The sequence below is a fragment of the Astatotilapia calliptera genome, chromosome 11, assembly GCF_900246225.1.
Source record: "Astatotilapia calliptera chromosome 11, fAstCal1.2, whole genome shotgun sequence".
NCBI lineage: Eukaryota > Metazoa > Chordata > Actinopteri > Cichliformes > Cichlidae > Astatotilapia > Astatotilapia calliptera.
The window spans coordinates 22,150,383-22,172,092 of record NC_039312.1 but is presented as its reverse complement, the minus strand read 5'-3'; the positions used below and the strand labels follow the sequence as shown (position 1 = coordinate 22,172,092).

The following is a 21,710-nucleotide window of genomic DNA, read 5'->3' as shown; positions in this document are numbered from 1 at the left end:
TCACACACACTACTGAAATTTTAGCTCTCACACACACTACTGAAATTTTAGCTCTCACACACACACAACTGAAATTTTAGCTCTCACACACACTACTGAAACTTTAGCTCTCACACACACTACTGAAACGCTCTCACACACACACTACTGAAACGCTCTCACACACACTACTGAAATTTTAGCTCTCACACACACAACTGAAACGCTCTCACACACTACTGAAACGCTCTCACACACACTACTGAAATGCTCTCACGCACACTACTGAAATTTTAGCTCTCACACACACAACTGAAACGCTCTCACACACACTACTGAAATTTTAGCTCTCACACACACTACTGAAATTTTAGCTCTCACACACACTACTGAAACGCTCTCACACACACTACTGAAATTTTAGCTCTCACACACACTACTGAAATGCTCTCACGCACACTACTGAAATTTTAGCTCTCACACACACTACTGAAACGCTCTCACACACACTACTGAAATTTTAGCTCTCACACACACAACTGAAACGCTCTCACACACACTACTGAAATTTTAGCTCTCACACACACTACTGAAACTTTAGCTCTCACACACACTACTGAAACGCTCTCACACACACTACTGAAACGCTCTCACACACACTACTGAAACTTTAGCTCTCACACACACTACTGAAACGCTCTCACACACACTACTGAAACGCTCTCACACACACTACTGAAATTTTAGCTCTCACACACACAACTGAAACGCTCTCACACACTACTGAAACGCTCTCACACACACTACTGAAACGCTCTCACACACTACTGAAATGCTCTCACACACACTACTGAAATTTTAGCTCTCACACACACAACTGAAACGCTCTCACACACACTACTGAAATGCTCTCACACACACTACTGAAATTTTAGCTCTCACACACACCACTGAAACGCTCTCACACACACTACTGAAATTTTATCTCTCACACACACAACTGAAACACTCTCACACACACTACTGAAATTTTAGCTCTCACACACACACTACTGAAATTTTAGCTCTCACACACACAACTGAAATTTTAGCTCTCACACACACTACTGAAACTTTAGCTCTCACACACACTACTGAAACGCTCTCACACACACTACTGAAATTTTAGCTCTCACACACACAACTGAAACGCTCTCACACACTACTGAAACGCTCTCACACACACTACTGAAACGCTCTCACACACACTACTGAAATTTTAGCTCTCACACACACTACTGAAACGCTCTCACACACACAACTGAAACGCTCTCACACACACTACTGAAATTTTAGCTCTCACACACACTACTGAAACGCTCTCACACCCACTACTGAAACGCTCTCACACACACTACTGAAATTTTAGCTCTCACACACACAACTGAAACGCTCTCACACACTACTGAAACGCTCTCACACACACTACTGAAACGCTCTCACACACACTACTGAAATTTTAGCTCTCACACACACAACTGAAACGCTCTCACACACACTACTGAAATTTTAGCACACACACACTACTGAAATGCTCTCACGCACACTACTGAAATTTTAGCTCTCACACACACTACTGAAACGCTCTCACACACACTACTGAAATTTTAGCTCTCACACACACTACTGAAATTTTAGCTCTCACACACACAACTGAAACGCTCTCACACACACTACTGAAATTTTAGCTCTCACACACACTACTGAAATGCTCTCACGCACACTACTGAAATTTTAGCTCTCACACACACTACTGAAACGCTCTCACACACACTACTGAAATTTTAGCTCTCACACACACTACTGAAACTTTAGCTCTCACACACACTACTGAAATTTTATCTCTCACACACACAACTGAAACACTCTCACACACACTACTGAAATTTTAGCTCTCACACACACACTACTGAAATTTTAGCTCTCACACACACAACTGAAATTTTAGCTCTCACACACACTACTGAAACTTTAGCTCTCACACACACTACTGAAACGCTCTCACACACACTACTGAAATTTTAGCTCTCACACACACTACTGAAATTTTAGCTCTCACACACACAACTGAAACGCTCTCACACACACTACTGAAATTTTAGCTCTCACACACACTACTGAAATGCTCTCACGCACACTACTGAAATTTTAGCTCTCACACACACTACTGAAACGCTCTCACACACACTACTGAAATTTTAGCTCTCACACACACTACTGAAACTTTAGCTCTCACACACACTACTGAAATTTTATCTCTCACACACACAACTGAAACACTCTCACACACACTACTGAAATTTTAGCTCTCACACACACACTACTGAAATTTTAGCTCTCACACACACAACTGAAATTTTAGCTCTCACACACACTACTGAAACTTTAGCTCTCACACACACTACTGAAACGCTCTCACACACACTACTGAAATTTTAGCTCTCACACACACAACTGAAACGCTCTCACACACACTACTGAAACGCTCTCACACACACTACTGAAATTTTAGCTCTCACACACACAACTGAAACGCTCTCACACACTACTGAAACGCTCTCACACACACAACTGAAACGCTCTCACACACACTACTGAAATTTTAGCTCTCACACACACTACTGAAACGCTCTCACACCCACTACTGAAACGCTCTCACACACACTACTGAAATTTTAGCTCTCACACACACAACTGAAACGCTCTCACACACTACTGAAACGCTCTCACACACACTACTGAAACGCTCTCACACACACTACTGAAATTTTAGCTCTCACACACACAACTGAAACGCTCTCACACACACTACTGAAATTTTAGCACACACACACTACTGAAATGCTCTCACGCACACTACTGAAATTTTAGCTCTCACACACACAACTGAAACGCTCTCACACACACTACTGAAATTTTAGCTCTCACACACACTACTGAAATTTTAGCTCTCACACACACAACTGAAACGCTCTCACACACACTACTGAAATTTTAGCTCTCACACACACTACTGAAACGCTCTCACACACACTACTGAAATTTTAGCTCTCACACACACTACTGAAACGCTCTCACACACACTACTGAAATTTTAGCTCTCACACACACTACTGAAATGCTCTCACGCACACTACTGAAATTTTAGCTCTCACACACACTACTGAAACGCTCTCACACACACTACTGAAATTTTAGCTCTCACACACACTACTGAAACTTTAGCTCTCACACACACTACTGAAATTTTAGCTCTCACACACACTACTGAAATTTTAGCTCTCACACACACAACTGAAACGCTCTCACACACACTACTGAAATTTTAGCTCTCACACACACTACTGAAACTTTAGCTCTCACACACACTACTGAAATGCTCTCACGCACACTACTGAAATTTTAGCTCTCACACACACTACTGAAACGCTCTCACACACACTACTGAAATTTTAGCTCTCACACACACTACTGAAACTTTAGCTCTCACACACACTACTGAAATTTTATCTCTCACACACACAACTGAAACACTCTCACACACACTACTGAAATTTTAGCTCTCACACACACACTACTGAAATTTTAGCTCTCACACACACAACTGAAATTTTAGCTCTCACACACACTACTGAAACTTTAGCTCTCACACACACTACTGAAACGCTCTCACACACACTACTGAAATTTTAGCTCTCACACACACAACTGAAACGCTCTCACACACTACTGAAACGCTCTCACACACACTACTGAAACGCTCTCACACACACTACTGAAATTTTAGCTCTCACACACACAACTGAAACGCTCTCACACACACTACTGAAATTTTAGCTCTCACACACACTACTGAAACGCTCTCACACCCACTACTGAAACGCTCTCACACACACTACTGAAATTTTAGCTCTCACACACACAACTGAAACGCTCTCACACACTACTGAAACGCTCTCACACACACTACTGAAACGCTCTCACACACACTACTGAAATTTTAGCTCTCACACACACAACTGAAACGCTCTCACACACACTACTGAAATTTTAGCACACACACACTACTGAAATGCTCTCACGCACACTACTGAAATTTTAGCTCTCACACACACTACTGAAACGCTCTCACACACACTACTGAAATTTTAGCTCTCACACACACTACTGAAATTTTAGCTCTCACACACACAACTGAAACGCTCTCACACACACTACTGAAATTTTAGCTCTCACACACACTACTGAAACGCTCTCACACACACTACTGAAATTTTAGCTCTCACACACACTACTGAAACGCTCTCACACACACTACTGAAATTTTAGCTCTCACACACACTACTGAAATGCTCTCACGCACACTACTGAAATTTTAGCTCTCACACACACTACTGAAACGCTCTCACACACACTACTGAAATTTTAGCTCTCACACACACTACTGAAACTTTAGCTCTCACACACACTACTGAAATTTTAGCTCTCACACACACTACTGAAATTTTAGCTCTCACACACACAACTGAAACGCTCTCACACACACTACTGAAATTTTAGCTCTCACACACACTACTGAAACTTTAGCTCTCACACACACTACTGAAACGCTCTCACACACACTACTGAAATTTTAGCTCTCACACACACTACTGAAACGCTCTCACACACACTACTGAAATTTTAGCTCTCACACACACTACTGAAATTTTAGCTCTCACACACACAACTGAAACGCTCTCACACACACTACTGAAATTTTAGCTCTCACACACACTACTGAAACTTTAGCTCTCACACACACTACTGAAACGCTCTCACACACACTACTGAAACGCTCTCACACACACTACTGAAATTTTAGCTCTCACACACACAACTGAAACGCTCTCACACACTACTGAAACGCTCTCACACACACTACTGAAACGCTCTCACACACTACTGAAATGCTCTCACACACACTACTGAAATTTTAGCTCTCACACACACAACTGAAACGCTCTCACACACTACTGAAATGCTCTCACACACACTACTGAAATTTTAGCTCTCACACACACAACTGAAACGCTCTCACACACATACTGAAATGCTCTCACACACACTACTGAAATTTTAGCTCTCACACACACAACTGAAACGCTCTCACACACACTACTGAAATTTTAGCACACACACACTACTGAAATGCTCTCACGCACACTACTGAAATTTTAGCTCTCACACACACTACTGAAACGCTCTCACACACACTACTGAAATTTTAGCTCTCACACACACTACTGAAACGCTCTCACACACACTACTGAAATTTTAGCTCTCACACACACAACTGAAACGCTCTCACACACACTACTGAAACGCTCTCACACACACTACTGAAACGCTCTCACACACACTACTGAAATTTTAGCTCTCACACACACAACTGAAAAACCAAGACATTTCAGTTGAACAGGAAGGCGTTTCAGTTAAACAGGAAGGCATTTCAGTTTGTAACCGAGGACAAGGGATGAGTAAACGGGGCAAAGAAATAAATTGATCGTTTATTTATTACATGAGTTAGACATAATAATTCCCAGTCAATTCCAGACAGGACTTACAACACATCCTGCTGATATCCCAGCTGCACATGAGACTTACCACACAAACTGTGCGAAAATAACAATACTGCAACCCGTCACACCCCGCTTAGCGACACTGCAATCGTGGCGCACACTGCAAACAATTCGGGTCTCAGCGCAGCTGGGAATCAGTGCTATGTATGGTGTTAGTTAGGGGTGGGTTTTTATAATCGATTCATCGATTAAAATCGATTCTGGCTTGGATAACGTGAAATCGATTCATTAAAATCCTGAATCGATTTTTTTAATATAAATTTATTTTGCCCGAAATGCCAGAATCTCTGGTGAAACCTCACAAAATTTCAACAACCACCAAACAGCTAAGACAGTAAATGAGAGCAGGTACACAACACACAGCGCAACCCGCGGATCAGAATCAGTGAGATGTCGCCTTTCTCACCCGACAGCACGGACACGGTCGGGGCTGAAAGCCGACAGCTCGCTGACTCTGATCTGTCGGCAGGTCCGCGCTTTGTTTTCACGCCGTTTTTGCAGCAATTCTAAAGCTGTTAGTTTTATCTCTCTCCAAACAATATTGACTGAACCAGCAGCAAAAGGAGATCCAAACTGCGCTTCACATAAACATCGTCATGAATTCCCTCACTGTTTTGCTTCCACCACGATAAAATCGCACGTCATGCACAGCCCTCTCTCTCTCTCTCTGTACTTCAAGAACAGTTTCCCGTCTAAAAATCAGTTTTCTGTATTATTCGCTTGCTTGTTAGGCACAAGTCTACTGTTGTTTACAGCGCAGTCGGCTGCTGTTTTTTTTTTTCTTCATTTTACATACTTCCGAAAAGAAAACCTAATTTCTGCCGTTGAATACTGAACAAATTTAAACTTTTTAAAATTATGCAAAATGCAAAACGTTAGCCGTGTCTCTGATAAAACCGCTGTAATGTCAGAGGTAACGTTCATATGTTGATTAATGGTTTTCTTTCGTTTTTGATGTACTGCAGAATATTATAAAATCCCAGGCCAGGCCAGGAAAACCACCTTCATGTTTTTATGTGTTTTATCTTCAGCTACTTTGACACAAAGGCATCTGCTGTGATGCTCACACCTTTGATAAAGTCTTGCGTGTGTCAGCTTCCTTTTTTTTAAATACAAAAATATATGAAAATGTACTGATCTGAATTATAATATTTCTGACTGTCAAAATTCCCCATAATCAAATCGAATTGAATTGAATCGAATCGTGGAACAAATCGATTCTGGACCTTAGTGAGACAGCTGCATTACTTAACAATATATTAGCCTCAGCATAAGTCAAAATTTAGAATAGCGGGAGACGTGCATTATCCTGGTTATTTTTTTGGCATATGTGCTTTTTGTCTTTTTTAGCAAAGAAAAAGATATCTTAAAATCATCAATAAAACCAGGGAGAGAAGGCTTAGCGTTCCTCCATTTAGCACAATGGATATGATATTTACTCAAAAGTATGATGATGTTAATAATGTCTGAGACATCCAATGCTAGATGATCCATATAAAAAAAATTATGATGTAATTCAAACAGTGGCACATCATTAATATTTAGGGAAATCCAATTTTTTAAGTTGCACCAAATACATTGTGTGATAGGGCATAGAAAAAAAAAAAGATGTTCTAGGGTTTCATTTTCATCAGTACAAAAAGAACACTGATCCACCTCAAAGCCAAATCTCTTTTTTTAGAAATTCTGCCACAGTATTAGTTTTGTTTAAAGTGTGTTTCTTTAACTTTAGGTAGAATAGGCTATTTCATAAATTTTTAGTATGCTTTATCCAGTGTATATGAAATAACTAAATTAGAACCATGCCATGTAACCATTCTGTTGTAACTATGAAATATTTTGTCTTTGAAGAAACTAGTAACAAATTTCTTATTGCATTTTTATCAAACAGCTGACATTGCCCTAGCAATAAATTTGGGAGCACTGATGAGAAATTATTGTATATCATAAAAATTTTAATCAAATGAAGCAGAGGCAGTGGGACCAGTTCACAAAATGTGTTATATTCTCTTTGAGAACAGTTTAGACAATATTTTTCTGAAAAGTCTGTGTAACTTAGAATGACACCGTTATCATCCAACAAATCTGTTATGAATATAATATTTTTGTTCAAATCAGTCACTCTTGAAAATTGATTTTTGATTAAGTGTTATTACCCTATTATTCCATAAGGTTGAATTATGGGGAGAAGTTGTGGGTAAATCTCATTTTCCCAAAAATGCAACGTCTGTTTTGGAAAGTTTGATATCTTTATGGGGATTTTATTTGCCGCAAAATCACATTTCAAAATAAAGTCTAATCCTGTATATTATTTTATTAAACAAGAATCATGGGATGTGGAGCTAAGTAGAGTCTGGCTGTGACAGACAAGATTTTAACCATTTAATTCTAAGGGTGCCAACCATAAATTCTAATTCTGGAGTTTTGATACCACCTTTATTGTATCCCTTCACAGGCTGAGATCTTTCTATGTAATGGGTTTTATTCCTCCACAAAAATTCGAAAACATTTCTATTCATGGTTTTCATGGTATTTATCATTTTTTTTAATTTTATATCGTTTACGTGGCGCAAAAAAGGTTGGGGACTGCTGTACTAGCAGGTTGCTGAGTAGACATCCTTGTAGTGTTTTGAAATATACCACTTTTTCCATCAGTTTCCTTGTCAGGAAACAACTTCCTGCTCAGTGGAAATGCCTCTGGTTTCAGTTGTGTGTGTGAGAGCATTTCAGTAGTGTGTGTGAGAGCGTTTCAGTAGTGTGTGTGAGAGCTAAAATTTCAGTAGTGTGTGTGAGAGCGTTTCAGTTGTGTGTGTGAGAGCTAAAATTTCAGTAGTGTGTGTGAGAGCGTTTCAGTAGTGTGTGTGAGAGCGTTTCAGTAATAATGTCCCTTACGGCACCTCATAGAAAAAAGTGCGAGAGAGTGAGAGAAAGAGGGAAAAAAACAAAAAACAAACAAACCACGGCTCGCAATAAGGAGGCGGCTCTAAGAGCCATTTCGTTCACGACCGACACATCACTAGTAGAGAGAAGGTGTGCTCTATGGTTAATGGACGGGAATTGGAAAAAGAACGGCTATTAAGGTGCAACACTGAGCAGTTTCTTAGCACCTGGTTGATGAGGGAACAAGGTTTGTAACAAAGTTTGTCCTGTGGATATGTACTTTGTTGTTTTACGGAGCATATAGCTGCTGACCGCTACTAAGGATAAAGGCTAAGTTTTCACCCACTAGAGGGTGCTAACATACCTCGTCATGTTTAGGCAGCGATGCAACGATTTCACTTACATGCAAATTTGTTTCACTGTTATATGTTATTGTGGTATCGCAAGAAATTAGTAGGTTATATAAATATATGAGTATGCATAATAGTTATTATTCATAGATACCTACATCCTAAGTTCCTGTTATTCTTCTGAAAGAAACAGAATGAGTGTGTCGTTACAATGGTAATGCCAGGAGAGGCAGTATTAGTTCTGTGTTACATTAATGTGTAAGGAAGTGGAAGAAGAGTGTGTCCTGTAGGAGGCAGTAGAAAATGGATACTGATGTTCGGTACATGCCCTGAAAGAAAGGTTCAGTAAACCAGTGCAACGATACTTCATTGTAAGTCTCACTTATTGTATTTTTTATTTTTTGAAGATGCAACAGTTATGTAAAGTTAAAGATAATTACTTTGTGATTAATGAATAAGTCAAAAGGTTAAAGGTAACACACTGTTTGATTTACTAATAGTCTTTTAGTCTGTATGTTGTAGCTCTTATGGTGTGTTCACATACACGGCTGTTTAAGTTAATAAAAGGATTCTGAACCATCAATTTGCGAGACCATCTTTTCAACCGGGGATGCTAAACACTTAATGATTTACACCATCAGAACTCGCTGTTTGTCTATAGAAGGAAGTTAATTCCACCAAAATTGTGTTTGTGCTTCGTAGATATTGCCAACGGTTTAAAAACATTAACTTATGTTTTTGAATTTGTCTTCCATCAGAAAATTAGTTTCAGTTTTGTTCTGACAGTCTTGGTTTGTAATGCAGTTCATTTGAAAAGTAGAAGTTATGAAGCAATTTCATTTCTTCCATTTTCTGCAGCAGCATGTTGAAAACAATAAAGGTAGCTTACAACACTTCTTGCAAAATGTGGTATCAGTTACTGTGTATAGTGTCGTAAGCAGGTGGCAAAATGTTTACTTGATCCTGAATTTGTAAGTTTGCTCACTTCCAAATTAATTACAGTCTAGATTTTTAAAACCCAGGACTGAGTAAAATAAGGATTTGAACTTTTTTTTTTTTTTATAAGTGAGCAAACCTACACATTCAAAATCTGATGAATGTTTCCAGCACCTTGCTGAATCCATGAAAACAATGCTGAAAACAAGTAGCAACCAGGTGCTGATAATCATATGCATTTGGCTAACTGATCTAAAGCACTTTGAGGCAACAGTTGCTGTGATTTGGTGCTATATAAATTACATTTACAGTGGGGCAGTCAAACGTTTACTATAGGTCTTTACCAGGTTTGCACACACAGTAGCTGGTATTTTGGCCCATTCCTCCATGCAGATCTTCTCGAGAGCAGTGATGTTTTGGGGCTGTCGCCGAGCAACACGGACTTTCAACTCCCGCCACAGATTTTCTATGGGGTTGAGGTCTGGAGACTGGCTAGGCCACTCCAGGACTTTCAAATGCTTCTTACGGAGCCACTCCTTTGTTGCCCGGGCGGTGTGTTTTGGATCATTGTCATGTTGGAAGACCCAGCATCGTTTCATCTTCAAAGTTCTCACTGATGGAAGGAGGTTTTGGCTCAAAATCTCATGATACATGGCCCCATTCATTCTCTCCTTAACACGGATCAGTCGTCCTGTCCCCTTGGCAGAAAAACAGCCCCATAGCATGATGTTTCCACCCCCATGCTTCACAGTAGGTATGGTGTTCTTGGGATGCAACTCAGTATTCTTCTTCCTCCAAACATGACGAGTTGAGTTTATACCAAAAAGTTCTACTTTGGTTTCATCTGACCACATGACATTCTCCCAATCCTCTGCTGTATCATCCATGTGCTCTCTGGCAAACTTCAGACGGGCCTGGACATGCACTGGCTTCAGCAGTGGAACACGTCTGGCACTGCGGGATTTGATTCCCTGCCGTTGTAGTGTGTTACTGATGGTGACCTTTGTTACTTTGGTCCCAGCTCTCTGCAGGTCATTCACCAGGTCCCCCCGTGTGGTTCTGGGATCTTTGCTCACCGTTCTCATGATCATTTTGACCCCACGGGATGAGATCTTGCGTGGAGCCCCAGATCGAGGGAGATTATCAGTGGTCTTGTATGTCTTCCATTTTCTGATGATTGCTCCCACAGTTGATTTTTTCACACCAAGCTGCTTGCCTATTGTAGATTCACTCTTCCCAGTCTGGTGCAGGTCTACAATACTTTTCCTGGTGTCCTTCGAAAGCTCTTTGGTCTTGGCCATGGCGGAGTTTGGAGTCTGACTGTTTGAGGCTGTGGACAGGTGTCTTTTATACAGATGATGAGTTCAAACAGGTGCCATTCATACAGGTAACGAGTGGGGGACAGAAAAGCTTCTTACAGAAGACGTTACAGGTCTGTGAGAGCCAGAGATTTTCCTTGTTTGAGGTGACCAAATACTTATTTTCCACCCTAATTTACGAATAAATTCTTTACAAATCCTACCATGTGGATTCATGGATTTTTTTTTCACATTCTGTCTCTCACAGTTGAAGTGTACCTCTGGTGCAAATTACTGACCTCTGTCATCATTTTAAGTGGGGGAACTTGCACAATCGGTGGCTGACTAAATACTTTTTTGCCCCACTGTATTTGAATTAAAACTTAGCATTTTAAATGTTAAAGTTTATGACAGTACAGTCAGAAAAACTGAAAAACTACATCCTGGAGTAAGCCTCTTGTCTCTAAAAAGAACATGTTAGCACAACTTAGGTTTGCAAAGTTTCATCTGAATGTATTACAAGATCTCTGGAACAATATAAGATGAGATAAGATAACCTTTATTAGTCCCACACATGGGAAATTTGTTTTGTCACAGCAGGAAGTGGACAGTACAAAAGTTATGAAGCAAAAATTAGAATACAATAAGAATAAATACAGTACACAACTGTACAGAATAAAATAAAAATAAAATACTATATACAATAGAATAAAATATACAATAGGACAAAAATAGAATACAAATGCTGTATCCAACTGAGTAAAAATACAATGATGTCAGAAAAGAGTATTGCACTTACTGTTACTGCACATGTGTGGATGTGTGTGTTTGATCAGTTAAAGTCTTTGTTGTGGAGTCTGACAGCAGTGGGGAGGAAAGACCTGTGAAATCTCTCCGTCCCACACCGTGGGTGCCGCAGCCTGCCACTGAAGGAGCTGCTCAGTGCTGTCACAGTCTCCTGCATGGGGTGGGAGATGTTGTCCAACAGGGATGATAGCTTAGCCGCCATTCTCCTGCCACTCACCACCTCCACTGGGTCCAGAGGGTGTCCTAGAACAGAGCTGGCCCTTTTAATCAGCCTGTTCAGTCTCTTCCTGTCCCCGGCAGAGATGCTGCCACCCCAGCAGACCACACCGTAAAAGATGGCTGAGGCCACCACAGAGTCATAGAAGATCTTCAGGAGTGGGCCCTCCACTCCAAACAACCTGAGTCTCTGCGGCAGGTACAGCCTGCTCTGCCCTTTCCTGTAGATATGCTTTGGACAGACAAGAACAAAGTGGAGATGTTTGACCACCATGCACAGCGCCAAACACGGCATAACCACACAAACACCTCATTCCACCTGCCAGTCATGATGGAGGCAGGTTACTGATTTGGAGGGTCACTGAGTAAACCATGAATTCCCCTGTATATCAAAATATTCTAGAGTCAAATGTGAGGCCATCTGTCTGACAACCAAAGCTTTACTTAAACTGTGTCATGCAACAGGACAATGATCCCAAGCATAGCAGAAAATCTAAGCAAGAGGGGCTGAAAAAGTAAAGAATCCAGATGTTGCAGTGGCCCAGTCAAAGTCCAGAACTCAAACGGTCTGAAATACTGTAGCAGGACGTTAAGAACGCTATGCATGAACAAATGCCTGCAAATGTCAATGAACTGAAGCAACACTGTAAAGAAGAGTAGGGCAACATTTCCCCCACAGTGACCCAACAGTCTAAAGTCATACAGAAACCATTTGCTTCTAAGGTGTTTCTACAAGTTACTGAAAGATGGGCGTAGTTTTCTCCATGCAGCTTCTGCATTTTGTCTAAGAATTTCTTAAATACATTATTATTTCCCCTGCTGAATTTACAATTTTCCTCACTTCCAAAGAAATATCAACCAGAATATTAACCATAAATAAATAATAAGTATTTGATCCACAAAGCAAAGCATGATTCAGTAATTGTGGGAGAAACCGTTGTTGCTGAGACATTTCTTGTAGTTGGTCACCAGGTTTACCCACATTTCAGGAGGGACTTTGGCCCACTTGTCTATAGAAACTCGTTTGATCATGTAGGTCTCTTGGCTGCTGCTTAGGAACTTGAAGCTTCAGCTCCCCCCACAGTGTTCCTCAGGATAGGGATACGGAAACGCCATTCCCATGACCTCAATGTGCTGCTTCTTCTGTACTCACTCCTTGGTTGTCTTGACAGTATCTTTTTGACCATTGTCATGCTGGATGACCCATCCATGACCTATCTTCAGTATTCTGGCTGAGAGAAGTAGCTTTTCCTCCACATGTCCATTGGCCCCTCAATATGGTGAAGTCCTCCTGTACCCTTGGCAGAGAAACAGCCCCAAAAAATAATGTTTCCACCTCCGTGTTTGACTGTTGGGTGGTGTTCTTTGGGTCATATCATTTCTTTTCCTCCAAACACACTGAGTTGACTTAGTGCCAAAAAGCTCATTATATGTTTCATCTGACCACAACACTTTCCCCCCAGCCTTCTCTGAATTATTTAGACGTTCACCTTAGAACATAAGACTGGCCTTTAGATGTGCCTTTTTGAACAGGTGGACCTTGTGTGTGTGTACCTTAGATTTGATAAAATTCTTGAATACTTATCTAACACATCCTCTAATCCATACTGCCAGGAAAAACATTCAACGGGGGAAATAAATGTCAGAAAACATTGCTAGGGGTATTTTTTTTTAAGGTAAAGCATTGTGTCCTAAACAAGCGTATTGCACGAAAAGTGGTGTGTTATGGAAGAACATCATTTTGTATATAGTAGCTGGCAAGATTTAGACTCTTTACTCATGTGAAAGTTATTATCCTACTTAGGAGGTTTAATGGTGCAAATGCTTGGGAACAAAATACTTCAAAGTAGCTACATTAAAAAGAACGATTATGCATGATTATTAATTATTATCAATCATGGTGGTGATTTAGAGGGGCAGCTTGTGGTCACTGAGTTGTCCATGAATTCCTAAATATACCAAAGTATTAAAGAGTCAAATGTGAGGCCATCTGTCCGACAACTAAAGCTTCACCAAAACTGAGGTCGTGCAAAAGGACAATGAACCCAGTGAACTCATCCACAGCAACAAATCTACAAGATAATGGCTGAAAAGAAGAGAATCAATGACAAAGGCCAGACCTCAACCTGACTGAAATACTGTAGCAATATCTTAAGAGAACTAATGCCTCCAGACTTCAGTAAACTGAAGCAACACTATAAAGAAGAGTGGGGCAACATTTCCACACAGTGATCTAAGACTCTGATAAACTCATACAGAAACCAATTGCTGGTATTTCATGTGTTTTTCTGAGGTAGTATTTTCCTGATTTTAAGACCGGACAGATGATTATATTTATATCCTGATAAGTAAACCATTTGAATCCTTAACTAGTTAAGGAACCACGTATGCTGCAACACAGGAAAGGCCTTGCTTATTACAGAAAATTGTCAAACCACATTCTGCATTTATTCCAGTAGCATGGCTCCATACTAAAGATAACATTTCATATATCTCCCTTTGGGCATCAATGCTTTTAAGCTTTTTAGCTGTGGGTGAACATAGGTTATTAATGTTAAGATTGTGGGTCATGTGGGTTATGAAGTAATTTCTTTTACTGCAAAGATCTGACAGACTGTGGAGGGATAGTACACTAACTAGTGCAACACTGCCACCTCATGTTTCAGATTTGCTATTGATCCAAAAGAGCATTTTTTTTACTAACGATTGTAAACACTCCTACTTATTCATTTAGCTGATATTTATTGAGCAGAGGCTGTTACAAACTTATAAATAATTATAATAACAAGGTTTATGTTTCATACACTTTTTTCAGTCAACTCAAGTCAAGTCAATCTTAGACAGAGTTCGAGTAGGCATTTATCAGATCCACAATAAACTGAAAGAAAATGTGATGCATAGTTTGATGCATACCGCCTGGGTCTCCAGCTTTGGAAACTTTGCATGTAGTGAACAGTCTTTGAATCAAACAAGCAATAAATGAAAACTAATTTTGAGCAGATATCATGTTTAACTTTAGATGATTAAGCGTATATTTTCTACAAGCTTACGTCAGGATTGATAAAGTTCTCATTGTAACCTTCTTGATTAATTTATTGGGGTTTCAGTCACCCGTTCATTAAAACGTCTCGCACTTCCCTCTCAGGGGGAGTTCAGTTGGTGCACACCCACCTCTGATGAAATCCATTCTTGGTGTAACTTCCGCATGCTACACAGTTCAGTTTATGACATAAATTTGGGTGTAGCACCAGCTATGCACCAATACACCCCATACAGTCTCTTTCTACATCACTAGCCAATGACTCTTACATGCCTTTATTGTATCCTCTGGTCAGTTTTGATCTGGGCCAACTATAAGAGAAGGACCACATCCTCCATTCAACTCACTTCTATGTGAGGCGCACTTTGGAAGGGATACATTTTTTAAGTTCCAGGCTCTCCCTTTTTGAAATAAGACTAAAATGCCTTTATTTGCACAGCAAGGTTAAAAGAAACACATTTTGGCACACAGGTCTTCAACAGGGAATAAAACATGAGTCAATGAACAATGAATGTTTCCTGAATAGGTGGAATACCACTCAGAGAAGAGTTTATTTGATATCTAAAAACACTTATTTTGGAGTAAAATATCTATTATTACAGGATATGATGTTCAGTTTTGCCAAACACAAACAGACGTGGATTTAAAAATAAATAAAATTTTAAAAACTCGTGCAAACTTCAAAGTGTGTGTTCAAAGCAGTGGTATGAAACCTTTCATGTGGGATTTCAATGAGTTTCCGACACTCACTGAAATTGCGACTCAGATTTGAAGCAGGAACCTTCTTGTTATGAGGCAACAGAGCAATCCACTGAATCACAGTCCTGTCACAGATCTTGTGATCCTTGTCAAGTAACCCTCTGACCTCTGTTCCATGCATTATTTGCAGTGTATATGACCACACCTGTGCTGCTTTATTCTTACACTGTCTGGAACAATCCTTAAGAAAATGATAGGTTGATGTCTTCAAGGGAACCTGGACAAATTTAGTGGGAACACAACTGAAGACGGTGCCAAGTTACCCCTTGAACCTTTGTCCTATATTATCTATTGTATATCTCTATCTATCTATATACAGAGGTAGTACAAATTGGGATTCCCTAAAGCCACCATCCTCCTTGATCTGACTCATGCCAATGGATCTGAAGCATTCTGATTACATTTAGCATCTATACAGCAGTATATTTTCATATAATTTGGATCACATTAGGGAAAGTAATCAAATTCCAAGCCAGAGAATGACACTTCAGGTGTTTTTACTGTGGTTTGGTATAAAAACTGTTCCAAATTGACTAAAAAAAATAATGTAGGGTCCAATTATTTTAACTATTTTATACAGCGAGTGAGTGACAATAGTGCACCCTTGTGGTAAAAAGGGTGGTTTCAACAAAATCAGCCTCTGACCTCAGTGCTCCAGCCACTCCGTGGAAACAAAAAGAAAAGTTGATAAATAACAGTGGGTGCTACCATTCAGTCTACCAGGTCGAGGTTACCGAGATTTAAACTCCTCAGAGATCTGTAGTAGATGCACCTATGGTATCAATGTGAAAATCCTACATCCCAGCTTTCTTAAGTTATCACATTCAAATTTAGGTGTTCGCCCTGGGTGACAAGACCGCATCAGCATTTTGCTGAGGGTAACGAATATATCTGAGAGGATTAAATAAACTTAGTTACTCATGAAGGCCTTGCTGATACTAAATAACAGAACTGAAAACCTGCTACTGATATTCAAGTGAACTTTAAGACGAAAGCAGGCAGATATGTAACAAGGCCAATGTGAACAGAAGTTTTTGTCAGATAAAGCTTTGGAGCATTTTTGTTCATTAGTTATTGACTTCTGTGTTCACATTTTAGACATAATTACACTCTAAATGTAGTTGTAGGAGCGCACTCAATTTATTCAGCTTACTGATTTTAAATGCTGAGAAATAATAAAAGAATGAACTTTTTTGATAATAACACGATCGTTTTAAATTACAGATGGCAAAAAAAAAAAGAAAGAACTCACAATTGATTTGTGAAATTGATTTATTTGCTCTCTGGTGACTCACAAGTCAATCCAAGACAGCAGAATACTGAACAACTTCCTGAAATAAAGCTGCACTGGTATTTATTAAATCAACCACACTAAAGACCAGTTTATAACAGAGGCAGGAAACACATGTTTAAGCTTTAAAACTGTGCTTGTTGTGCGTGTTTTTAGTTTGTAAGACCAGTGCTAATAATGAAAGGGTAACAGTTGTAAAGACATTTGTAGGCAGATGAAAGAGGTTGCAAGTAATAGTCTTGCAGCCACCTGTCATGACGGGTTAGTTCAGATCTTTCCAGGGAAACTTCCGTTTTCTATCTGCTCATCCCATTTAGAAACCTGCAGGAGACATTAAAGAAAACATGAGGCTTAAGTGTAACTTACGCCTACCAGCAGCATTATTAGCCTTGGAAATGGTGATGAGACACAACAGTCTCACACAAGTTACATGTGATGTGGAAACTGTTTCAAAACATCAACTGCAAACAAGGTTTCCAGCTTTGACTGCAACACATGCAGCAGTGAGAACTTTGTGTCACAACGGTAAATGTGATGAAACGCAAAAGCCTAATGTGGTTAAAGAGCCCCAAACTCCTGTTTACTCCAGAACAGTCATTCAGAAGAAAAAAAAACAAAAAAACAAAACACTGGAAGTACAGGGAAACAAACTGTGGCAGTCAGAGACATCTGCAGTTTCTTCTTAAACTTACCCAGCTCATAGGGCAGAGGCTCTTGTAAACCTTCTGGTACCACTCACATGGAGAAACTTCCTGGCCTTTGGCTGACAGAGCTTTGTTGCACCTGTGGAAGTCTGCAAGAACAAAAACGGTACAGGGTTTACTTAAATGATAAAAGTCTTCTTGAAGACAAATAGTACCGGCATGAAGCAAAACTAAGAGCTCATTGTGAAAACAGGTTAAAGCTTTTCTGTTTACATAAAACATCATTTTAAGCTGAACTGGTGTTTACATTGCTGAAGTACCTAATATGAACACTGAATGCTTGGAGGAGGGGAATATGTCTTTTTTGTCCTTCTCTTCAGGATTTGTTTGATATGTTTCAACTTCCTGAATAACAATACCTATTGTCTGTCCAGTGCAGCAGCTGCTGTTATTGCACTGATTTTTATCTATTTTTTTTTTATCTAACACATTTATCTGAAAAAAAGAGAACACAGAAAGATAACAGCCAGAAAACAATCAGGTTAGAATGTTAATATTAAGTAAAGTTTTGTTATGGTTTATTTACAAAAAGGTTTAAAGTCCACATCTGAGAGCGAGTGAACTTTTAAAGAATGTTTGGCGGTCTTGTCACCAAGTCAAGTATCTTTTACTCAACATACTCGCTCTTCATTAAAAAAAAAAAAAAATCCTTTCAGGATTAATTTAAGTACTTAATCGCTAAGAAATTTGTTTTTACATATCAGTTAAAAAAACATAGCGATCCAAGTATAACATATAGCATATCATTATACTTGGATGGATTGTGTTACACAGTGAAGGCATAGTGATACTAGTGTAACATTGGGCTTTATAATGTATACTTTGTGAGACTCATATAGGGAAGTTTGAAAATTATGCATGAATTAAGAGTACCAATTCCAGTCATCAGTCTCTCCCCCTCCATTTATTTATATTTTGCTTCCAAGGAGTCAGACTTTGTCATTTTTAAAGTTGTCTTGAGTAACAGTTCTGCAGCCTTTCTGAAGACCTTTCAAAGTTTCTTTTGACATTGGCTGCTTTTCGCTCATTATTAGTCCAGTCCTTGTACATGAACATTTCCAGAGGAATATTTTTTTGGTTTCTTTGTTTAGCCAACGAACACTGACCTATAAAAGCATTAAAAAGGTCAAGGGAGGAACCAGTGTTGCATCCACACATAACAACAACTCAGCAAAGAACCAATTTCAGATTGCATTTTTGGCACTTTGTTACTAGCACCAGTCACTGATTCCCATTTTTAAAGTTACATCTAAGAACCAGACCTTTTAAATTTTCCACTATTTTCTACAGCAAATGACCAGTATCATGTCCTTGAGAAAGGAAACATCAAACAAAGACTTGACAGATGCACCTGGACCGACTGTCAACAAGGGACACATGGGGGGGGGGGGGGGGGGGGGGGGAAGCGTATCATTTTTTTAACCTTAAATACTGTATTTCCGTGTTTGTTTACATGTTCCAATGAACTGCTCACATTTCCCATTTCCATAGCACAAAGTGAAGAAATAAAAAGTGTTTTTGCACAGTACTAAAATTAGCCCCATACGCGCATGTGAAGTGCATGTCCTGTTGTGTTAAGACAGTTCTGGTCGGGTTAATGTATGATAATGTGTGATCACAGCACAGCAGTCCTCACCCAGGTAGTTTTGGAAGCAGTTTCTGGTCTGGTTGGTGTTTGGGAATCGGGCGTCAAACGGAGCCGTCTTGTAGTTCTTGATCTTATCTGACACGGCTTCGGCCATTTTTCTATCCTTCAGTCAGTGGGAGGTTTAAACGATGTTGAAACAGGGCACGGCCTAGGTTAGCCTGCAGGGGAAACAGGAATAAAAAGGTGTAAGACAAACGAGACATTTAACTAGTGTTAGCTATCACAGAGGGAACAACGTTAGTTAACCGAGCTACTAGACGTTTACAGTCTTATTGTTACTAATTCAGATACACACAAATTACATGTTTTGAGTATATAAATCTATTGTCATAAGCACACAGGTCGGTATACAAATGAGCCCAGTCAACGTAATCACACAAAATAACTCAGGCAATAGGTTATCGCTAGCCGTTAGCTCAAAGCTAACGAGTTAATCTGTGTGTATACGGCCGTAATTAACACGCAGCACTTAAACCGTTTTAAACGACAAAAAAAAAACGCTGGAAAGACACCTTTAAAGGTTCAAAAGGTTAGGATTAGAACAGCATACTACGAAGTTACGAAGCTAACCTTGGGACGCTTCTTCAACGTGTCCTCTCTAGAAAAAATTGTCCTTCCTCTCCGACGCGCAAGGCACGCTGGGATATCGCCGTAATCAAATCCGTCCTGTTTATTTACGACAGCGTTTAATCTTTAACAGTCACATATTTGTATAATAATTGTATTTATGTTTTTTTCAGAGGTAAAAAGTTAACATACAGCGAAATAAGAAGAGTCAAGGGTCAAAGAAGAAGTTTATTATATATTTATTTATTTGCTTCCCCCCGTGTGACCTCCGGATTTGTTGCTGCTTGAGGGAAAGCGGTGGTTTTCATTCTGCGACATAATATTTCCAGATTTTGGATCAAAAGATGACCTCACCTTCTTGCCTTTAAGGCTGTTTGGTTCCAAGTCACTTAGACCTCAGATTAAATCAATGCCAGACCCCAGATATCCTTAAAAAAATCAGATACATTCCTGTGTTTCTGCTCTTAATTTGTACCCATATTTTGCTGCCCCCTCCCAGAGTTTCCGACACTGTGACATGATAAACAGAAGAAAATATGTAACCTATTAAGAGCAAATTTTTCAAAGCATAGCTTAACCCAGTATTATTATTTTATTTTTTTGGTGACATCTTCTTCTTTTAATGTTTTGGTTGCTCTTAGATATCTTGCATATATACCCACTAAATACTTCACTACTTATATGTTGCTAGGGTTGGGCTCCCTTTGATTCAACAAGGTGCTGGAAAAATTCCTCAGAGAGTCTGGTCCACATCGTGATGACAGCATCACACAGATCCTGCAGATTTGTCAGCTGCACATAGGTGATGTGAATCTCCTGTTCCACCACATCACAAAGGTGCTCTATTTGAGATCTGGTGACTGTGGAGGGCATCTGAGTACACTTGAACTCATTGCCATGTTCAAGAAGCCAGTTTGAGATGATTTGACCTTTGTGATGATTTGACCAAGGTGTGTTATCCTGCTTGAAGCATCCATCAGAAGATGGGTAGACTGGCGTCTTAATAGGATAGACATGGACACGGCGTTTAAATGATGATCAGTTGGTACTAAAAGGTCTAACGTGTCCCAAGAAAACATCTGCCATATTGCAACAGCAGCAGCATGAACGATTGATACAAGGTGTTCTTTCATGTTGTTTACACCAAATTCTGATTTTACCATGAATGTCGGAGAAGAAATTGAGACTTATCAGACCAAACAATATTTTTCCAATCTTTTGTGTTCTAATTTTGTTGTAAACTGTAGCCTCAGTTTCCTGTTCTTATCTGACAGGAGTAGCACGTGTTGTGGTGATTTGTTGCTGTGGCTCTTCTGCTTCAAGGTTGACATGTTGTGCTTTCAGAGATGCTTTTCTGCATATCTTGGTTGAGAAAGGGGGTTATTTGAGTTACTAGTGCCTTCCTATCAGCTCAAAGCATTCTGGCCATTTTCTTTCGACCTCTGACAAGAAGGCAGCAAAGGATGTTCACCCAGAGAGCTACTGCTCACTGGATATTTTCTCTTTTTTTGGACCATTTTCTGTAAACCCTAGAGATGGTTGTGTGGGAAAATCCCAGCAAATCAACACCTTCTG

General features: G+C 39.7%; 1 protein-coding gene across 2 annotated transcripts; it reads right to left on the bottom strand.

Moving 5' to 3' along the window:
* Positions 1 to 17,179: 17,179 nt before the first annotated feature.
* On the bottom strand, positions 17,180 to 20,220 carry cox6b2 (cytochrome c oxidase subunit 6B2). Of its 2 annotated transcripts, none has more exons than XM_026185705.1 (4): positions 20,139 to 20,220; positions 19,557 to 19,726; positions 17,909 to 18,009; positions 17,180 to 17,537 (listed from the first exon to the last, which is right to left on the bottom strand). In XM_026185705.1, the coding sequence occupies exons 2-4, from the start codon at positions 19,660 to 19,662 to the stop codon at positions 17,484 to 17,486; spliced, it is 261 nt and encodes an 86-aa protein (XP_026041490.1). In that variant the 5' UTR covers positions 19,663 to 19,726; positions 20,139 to 20,220; the 3' UTR covers positions 17,180 to 17,483. The 2 variants fall into 2 exon arrangements, with proteins under 2 accessions (XP_026041490.1, XP_026041491.1); XM_026185706.1 differs by having other exon boundaries at positions 20,081 to 20,146.
* Between the last annotated feature and the right edge of the window lie 1,490 nt (positions 20,221 to 21,710).